Consider the following 8,503-nt stretch of genomic DNA (forward strand, 5'->3'; position numbering starts at 1 on the left):
CACTGCCCCTTCTCACTAAGGGTAACCACTCTCCCAACTTCTCTTTCCATTCTTCTGGTTTTTTTCCTCATCCTTCTATTTTATTTTCTGTTTCAAAATTTTATGGGGGTACAAATGTTTAGGTTACTTGTATTGCCTTTGCACCACCCGAGTTGATCATTCTTCTATTTTAATCACACTTGTATTTCAAGCATCATGGTCTGTTGCTAAAGTTATAGATATTCTATGTTTATATTCTTATTCTTTTTTGCAGGAGTAGAGGTGGGGGTGGTTGGGAGAACACATTCCCCATATAAGAGAAATGATTGAGGGTGGGCAGTTAGGGGACATTTGCTTCAGTTTCCCCGAATTCTCTTTGCCTAAGAGTAAGTTTCTACCCTTTCCTCCGTCTCCTCGCTGCCAGGACTACATCTCCCAGCAGGCCTGTGCTCTGACAGCTCTCGGATTTAAATAGGATTCTGGGCTCTGCTTAGAGTCTGGCTGTTGCTGAGCACCCAGGAGCGAGAGGAGCAAGAAGCGGCAGAAGCAGCCACGAGCTGGAGCTAGACCAGGAGCCGGAGCCCGAGCCAGAGTTGGGGCTGTAGCTGGAGCAGCACCAAAAGCAGCAGCAACTAAAGAAGTTGGAAGATGCTGGTTACCTTGGGATTGCTCACTTCTTTCTTGTCTTTCTTATATGTGATGGCTCCATCCATCAGGTTTGTCTTAATTCAACAACTCACAACAATAGTTTACAAAGCCCTGCATTAGGAGCCGGTTCTCAGTTGCTGCAAGAAGAGAAAGGGAAGGAGGCTGAGGGAGAAAAAGTTAGGGCAGAAAAAGCAGGAAGGAAGGAGGGGTTTCCATGGTGGAAAGTGAGAAGGAAGCACCTGGGGCTGGGCAGGGGTGGGGCCGAGTTGAATTCTGATGCTAGTGGAAGGCTGCATGGATGACTGTGTTCTACAGACAGCCCGGGTGGAAGTCCTTGCTCTTTCACTCTATTCCCTTGGGTTTCTCTAAAGCTCTTCCTTTCCTTTCAAGGTGCCCGGCTGGGTTGTCATTGGTGGTCATTGCCAAAGGATTTACCGTTAAGTAGGGGCACATTGGGAAGGAAACAAACTCTCTTTCCCTTGAGACGACCCTCAAAGAGAGTAATGTTTTGCGATGGCTCTTTTGCTGTGGGCTTTCTGGAGGTGTCAAAGAAATGTGTGTTCTGAGTGGAGAACTGAAAAATTACAGACGATAAAGAAGGTTAAACGGACTTATCAGGGACAGAGTGTTTTTCTAGGTCCTTCACAGGGACTTGGGTTTAAATTCTAGTTCTGCCACCATTAGAAGTGACTTGAACTTCTTTGAGCTTCACTTTTCTCTGCTGTAATGTGGAAACAGTACTGGAGTGATTGAGAGAATTAAAATAAATTATAGATGAAAAGTGCCCGTCTAGTTCTGGCAGTCAGATGACGTGCAGGAAATGTTAGCTCTGCCCCTCTCTGGTCTTCTGTTTTGGAATTTGTGAAGTCAACTTCATGTAAAAGGGTGCTCTCTGCACAGAGGTCTGAACAAGGGAGATTTTCTCTCTGTGTGTCATTGGCCAGAGTGAAATCCCTAATATGATTGCAGAAAGCCTCTGAACCGCCCTACTCTCTAAAACTGGGGAGACAGCTCGAGAGCAGTATGTGTGTATGCGGCCCCCAGAGTGCTGCTTACTGAAGATCCATTGATTCCACTGATGTTCATCACACATATGTTCTGACTGCGGCTTAGAGGAAGAACCTCTAGAGATAAGAGCTGGATATCCTTGTTATCCCACAAGGAAGGTGCCCATTGTCTCTGGATCAAGAGCACTTACTCTGCCCAGATGATCATTTGTGGCTTCTGAGCAAATGACTTATCCAGCCGGTGCTGATGAACCCATGACTACCTTGCCCCGTGGAAAAATGATTAAATTCTTCAGGTCTCCTGACTATAACTTAAAGATATTCTTTGAGTCTAGATGACTTTATTTTATGTATCTCAGTGTGGGGTTGGAAGGATGGTGCATGATGCTCTTGTTTCCCTTGCCAATAGGAAGTTCTTTGCTGGTGGAGTGTGTAGAACACACGTGCAGCTTCCTGGGAAGGTGGTGGTGATCACTGGTGCCAACACGGGCATCGGCAAGGAGACGGCCAGAGAGCTCGCTCGCAGAGGCAAGTGTTTCCGCTTCAGGCTCCATAGGGCCGTGCCCCATGCCCTTCCCATTGAGGGCTCTTGTCTTTCCTCCTGGGCTTGGTGGCTCTGACTAGGAATTCAAGGAAGCTGGGATTCAAGTCCAACTGTGACACCAACTTACTCTGAGGCCTTCAACAAACCTTGCTTCTTCCCTGCTCCCTCCCTATTATATAAAATAAGGAAAACAATGATGCCTGTGTATAATATTAGTCAAGTCAGTTATTCTAAAAGGAGATACTAAGCACCATTAAATAGCAGAGTATAAAACCAGGGCTTCCAGCCTGGGGTTAAGCTGACAGCAAGACGACTTCGCAGTACCACTGTGAAAATCCTGAAGTGGCAACCGGGCCACTCCACTGCTTTAGGGATGGCTGGGAGAAAGCTCTGTCCACCAGCCCCAAACTCACCTACTCTGCCTCTTTTTCAGCCTAGGATCTGAACACGTTGTCCCCTCTTGTCTTGGCCCCAGGAGCCCGAGTATACATTGCCTGCCGAGATGTACTGAAGGGGGAGTCTGCTGCCAGTGAAATCCGAGCAGATACAAAGAACTCCCAGGTGCTGGTGAGGAAACTGGACCTTTCAGACACCAAATCCATCCGAGCCTTTGCTCAGGGCTTTCTGACAGGTGAGACCCAGATGGGTAGCTAGAAAAGCAGGAAACTGGGTATGGGAGTGGCTGCCCCACCCCAGACTGTCTATGGCCCTTACATCAGAACCATTGTTGATCCCACTGGACGGGTTCTGCTGCATGAACCAGCAGGATGGGGAGTTGGCAAGAAGGTGGTGGGTGGACAAGCTGGGCGGGATCCTTCCGTCTTTTTGCCTCAGCAGTGGGAATGTTGGAGGTGTCAGCTCCCTGTCTGGGCTTGCACTGATGCCACTCTCTTCTTTCATTCTGAGAATCAATGCTCTGTGGCCATAGGCACTAGATGAAGTTGTGCTGCTCCCAAAATTCTACCGGGTCTTGGTGAACAACTAGCTTCTACTAAGGATTATGAAATCCATGAGGGACAGGGACTGTGTCTGGCTTGTTTTACCACTGGATTCCCAGTGCCCAGCAGAGCGGGCCTGGCCCAGGGTCGGTATTCAGTACACATTTGCTGAATAAATGAATGAACAATGTCCTGGAAGTTATGAATAACTAAAATTAGAAACCCAGTGACAGTGGTTATTGAATATCACTGAGATAGGTCCAAATGAGGGATAGTTATTGACTGCTGAGGCAATACCTTGTCTTACTTGGTCTTAGAAGAAAGGAGCAGAGCGAGTGACTCTTATCAAAACTTTGCCCCAACAAAGAGACCTATCAAACACAGGCAAGGGGCAAATACTTAGGACCATGACAGGCAGCTAGTGGACTCCTTGCTAACCACAGGGCCTCCTTGGTTGTGCTCTGTAGAGGAGAAGCAGCTTCATATTCTGATCAACAATGCGGGAGTGATGATGTATCCATATTCCAAGACAGCTGATGGCTTTGAAACCCACATAGGAGTCAACCACCTAGGTAAGTACCTTTGGAAGACTGAAAAGTGAGGCACACCCCACCTGTTCTCTGTAGGAAGATGACCCTGTACCAGTGCCGAGAATCTCCAGTGGTCCTCACAGAGCCTAGGATTCCAACAGACTGGACACATGGGCTTGTTGTTCACTGTCCCTCTCCTGACCATCCTAAAAAAGTGAGATCTGCCTGCCCATACCATTAAGAAACCCCAAATTTCAGGAGCTACCAGGGAGAAGAATGTCATTCTTGGATGGGGCAGTGGCAGTGCAAGCCTTGCCAGGCAGAGCCAGGCCTGGGGGGTATGCAGGAACTTGGGTTTGGCTGGAGGGGTCACATCCATATAAGGGCCAAGAGGTAGGCAAACCTCGAGAATATGAGGTACAAAACAGGCTGGGGTTCAGAGTTCAAGGTGATGGCTCTAGAGAGGAGAAATGTTATTTTCCCTGATGATTCCATCCTTCCTTCTGTATTTGAGTGTACCGTGGCACACAGTTGTATAATCATGGCCAGAGGGAGTTGGAAGCCAGGAGGTAGGTGTTTCTCCTGACGGGGGCAAAAGAGAGGTACAAATAAATATAGATTAAGTATTATTACCTTACCTATAGCCTAGCTCTGGCTCTTGCTTTGAGGAATCCCCTAACTCAGACCAACTGACCATTAGCACTGAGTTACTCATGGCATCAAAATTTGTTCACACCGGAAGATAGAAGTCCTGAAGTCCTGTCATCAGCTCTCATACCCTGAGCCTGGGCTGCCATTCCACTCTTCAATCTCCCCTGCTGGCTCCCCTCACAGGCCACTTCCTTCTCACCTACCTGCTTGTGGAGCGGCTGAAGGAGTCTGCTCCCGCACGGATAGTGACCCTGTCCTCGGTGGCCCACCATATTGGCAAGATTCGCTTCCACGACCTCCACGGTGAGAAGCACTATAACAGAACCTTTGCCTATTGCCACAGCAAACTGGCCAACATGCTCTTCACTCGAGAGCTGGCCAAGAGACTCAAAGGTAAGTCTGGAGAAAGTGCCAGGGTTAAATAGCAAAAACAGGGTCCTCACACCAGATTAGAAGTTCATAGAAACTTCTGAAGTCAAGCTATCAAACATGCACATTTCAGTAATAGCTCTGTGCGCTAAGAAGAATGAGATTATAGATGGAATAAAAACAGAGCCCTTACCCCCAGGAAGCTTAAAATTGAATAGGGGTCAAGAACTTCATAAAGTGACCTTACCTTTATTTCACATTTTATCTCACATCTGTTATCTTATTTGATTTTCTCAACAACTCTGCAATAGGCAGAGCAGATATTATTACTCCTATTTTATAGCTCAGAACTGAGGTCCAAGGAAATGGCCAGCACAAGATTATATGGCAAACGAAGGAGTCAGAACTGAAATACGGATGCTGTGCTTTAAATCCAGAGTGCTTCCTCCAGTGTGCCATTTGCTTAAGTCCACGTGGTCAACTGAGCTACAGAGCTGCCACTTCCTGGAGTCAGGGAGCTAACGCTGGATTTCGGACCCCTGGGCACAAGTTCTCACTCTACCATATACTGGTCCCATGTGTACGTGGACATGTCCTTTTAACCTCCCCTGACTTTATCTCCTCAGCTGTAAAAATCAGGTAAGGCCAGCTCTTAATCCTTAATGACTATGCTCCCCTGGAGTATTGCATGAGCTGCTGGCTCTGACATCTGCAAATCTAAGGGACCATTTGCTATAGTGAATAAGCCAGAGTTTGGGAACAATGTTCTTTACTATCAGAATGCCTAAGGTAGCAGATAGGGTAATTATAAAAATAAATAATAATAATTCCAATAATAATTGGGAGTTTTATGTGTGCCATGCACTATTCATATCAACTCATTTAATATTTACAACATTCCTATGAGTTGGGTGCTATTATTTTTCCTTACTCTACAAATGAAGAGACAGGCACAGATAGATTAAGAAATTTGCCCAAGCAAGTTTCCTAGCTGAGCCAGGATTCAAATCCAGACAGTCTAGCTCTGGAGTCCATGTGCCTTACATTGGGGTCAGACCTTGGCCCTGCAGCCTGCTAGGTATGACCTTAGGCAGGTTACTTAACCTTTCTATGACTTGGTTACCTCAGCTATAAATGGCCATCTTTTTTTATTTCTTGCTTTCTTTTTTTTCTTTTGAGATGAGGTCTCACTCTGTTGCCCAGGCTGGAGTGCAGTGGCGCCATTATAGCTCACTGCAACCTCAAACTCCTGGGCTCAAGCGATCCTCCTGCCTCAGCCTCCCGAGTAGCTGGGACTATAGGCATGCACCACCACAGCTGGCTAATTTTTCTATTTTTAGTAGAGTCTGGGTCTCACTCTTGCTCAGGCTGGTCTCAAACTCCTGAGCTCAAGCAATCCTCCCACCTCGGCCTCCCAGAGTGCTAGGATTACAGGCGTGAGCCACCATACCCATTTAGTCTTTAAAATTTTTTTGTAGAGATGGGGTCTCACTATGCTGCCTAGGCTGGCCTGCAACTCCTGGCTTCAAGTGATCCTCCCACCTCCACCTCCCGGAGTACTGGGATTACAGGCATGAGCTACCACACCCAGCTGGGCATCTTAATAGTCTACCTTACAAGCCTCTTTAAGAATTAAATGGGATAATACATGTAAAGCATGTAGCATAGCTTTTGCATATAATAAGTACTGAAAACAGTTTTGGCACCAAAGGTATCTTGGGAGGCATATTAACCCTCCAAAATCTCCATCAACACCCTTCAATCTACACCTCATAAAACATGCTTGCCAGGCAAATGCAGCTTAAAACAAGGTCCTACCCCTTATCTTTCAATCAGATTGCTACCTCTAAGCAATTGATAATAGTACTTACTGCATGTATTGTTGTTTTACTATTAGTACTTAAGCCACAATGTAAAGGTGACATTGAAATAGAAGGATCTTGAACCAGGACCTCCTTTTGGAGCATAGAAGGTTGAGAAGGCTATAGATCTTTCTGGAAGAGATCAACTCATTACTTACCAAATTCCGCCTGGCCAGAGGTGGTACCCACTGAATCCTGGAGTTACATTTCCTGTGTCCCTTCTTCTCACTTGTATATTTTGCTGCAGGAGATGAGCTGTTTTCCTGGGCTCAGAGTGTGTCCCGGGTCTCATTGTGCCCTCTCTGTCCTAGGCACGGGAGTCACCACCTACGCAGTGCACCCAGGCATTGTCAACTCTGAGCTGATCCGGCACTCCTTCCTGCTGTGCCTGCTCTGGCGTCTCTTCTCCCCCTTTGTGAAGACGGCGCGGGAGGGGGCGCAGACCAGCCTGCACTGTGCGACAGCTGAGGGCCTGGAGCCCCTGAGCGGCAAGTACTTCAGGTGCGCAGGGGCAGTGCGGGTTCTCTCTGCCACCTGTGTGCTTTTATGAGGACCAGCACTTGCTGGGCTTTGCACCCTGAGCGGCTGAGTTTGTGCCAGCCTGCAAACCAAATGCTGTTGCTTTTCCAAGGAAACTTACATTAGAAAGAGCTGCTTTAATGGCTCCATTTTTTACCTGTGTGTCACAGTTCCATGTAAACTTTGTAGCTTTCTGAAAGCTGTCCAAGAAGACTGTCCCTCGTGGTTACGCCATGCAAAGAATGTCAGCGGGCCCTCTGGGTCCTTTTTATTCTCCTTTAAGCATTTGGTTCACTGGATTCGTGAATTTTTTTTTCTTTTTTTTTTTTAATACTAACAAGGAGTTCGATCTGTAACTGACTGTGAACAATCAAGTGAAATAACTCACTACCTTCGAACCAGCCAGATTCGTGAATTCTTTAGTACCACTTAGCACAAAGTGCTGAGGGAGGGTCCTCTCATCCCAGTGCGGACTCTGTCTCCCAATGCTGCCAAGATTGGAACTTATCTGTTGGGAATATAGAAGTAGAAATTTCAGTGCTGATTCTTATCACACACTCAATGGCAACTGGAGCCTGGCAATAAAGGGAAGCCCAGGGTTAAATCTCCTTCCTGTTCCATGACTTAATCCAGCCCAGTCTGCCCTGCTGTCCCACTTTGTCCAGACTGTTCATTGGTGTACCATTTATTAAGGGAAACATTGGAAATGATCTCAGTGTCCAATGGTAGGGGAGTGGATAAATGACAATAGCTAATGGTGACTGAGCTTTTATAATGTATTGGGCACTCTTCTAAGTGTTTTACATGTATTCATTCATATAATCATCACAACTCTGAGAGGTAGGTAATATTATTATCCCTATTTTTCAGATGAAACTGAGGCACAGGATAATTAAGAAACTTACTCAAGGTCGTATAGTGGTAGACCTGGGATTTATACACAGGCAATCTGGCTCTAGAGCAGTGCGGGTCAATGTGGTTGTCAATAGCCACGTATTGCTATCGATCACCTGAAATACGGCTAGTCCAAATTGAGATGCTCTGTAAGTGTAAAATGCATACCAGATTTTGAAGATACACAGATTGAGCATCCCAGATCTGAAAATATGAAATCCAAAATGCTCCAAAATCTGAAACATTTTGAACACTAACATGATACTCAAAGGAAATGCTCATTGGAGCATTTTGGATTTAGATTTTCAGATCTGGGATGCTCAACTGGTAAGTACAATGCAAACATTCCAAAATCTGAAAAAATCCAAAATCCAAAACACTTCTGGTCCTGAGCATTTTGGATAAGACACTGAACCTATAGTATGGAAAAAGAAATGTAAAGTATCTCATTAATAATTTTTTTATTGATCACATGATAAAATGTTTTGGCTATATTGGGTTAAATAAAATATGTTTTTATTAACCCACTACATTGATATATAATTCATACATTATTAAAATT

At 45.8% G+C, this 8,503-nt stretch overlaps 1 protein-coding gene across 1 annotated transcript in view; it reads left to right on the forward strand.

Moving 5' to 3' along the window:
* The first annotated feature begins 627 nt into the window (after positions 1 to 627).
* RDH12 (retinol dehydrogenase 12 (all-trans/9-cis/11-cis)) overlaps positions 628 to 8,503 on the forward strand; it is a 9,546-nt gene continuing 1,670 nt past the window's right edge. The window contains exons 1-6 of the mRNA XM_012656266.1: positions 628 to 695; positions 2,044 to 2,162; positions 2,654 to 2,809; positions 3,584 to 3,688; positions 4,481 to 4,690; positions 6,840 to 7,029. Of these exons, the coding sequence (XP_012511720.1) occupies positions 628 to 695; positions 2,044 to 2,162; positions 2,654 to 2,809; positions 3,584 to 3,688; positions 4,481 to 4,690; positions 6,840 to 7,029 (848 nt within the window). The remainder of the gene's footprint in view (positions 696 to 2,043; positions 2,163 to 2,653; positions 2,810 to 3,583; positions 3,689 to 4,480; positions 4,691 to 6,839; positions 7,030 to 8,503) is intronic.

Source organism: Propithecus coquereli, unplaced genomic scaffold, assembly GCF_000956105.1.
Source record: "Propithecus coquereli isolate 6110/MARCELLA unplaced genomic scaffold, Pcoq_1.0 Scaffold5, whole genome shotgun sequence".
NCBI classification, from domain to species: domain Eukaryota; kingdom Metazoa; phylum Chordata; class Mammalia; order Primates; family Indriidae; genus Propithecus; species Propithecus coquereli.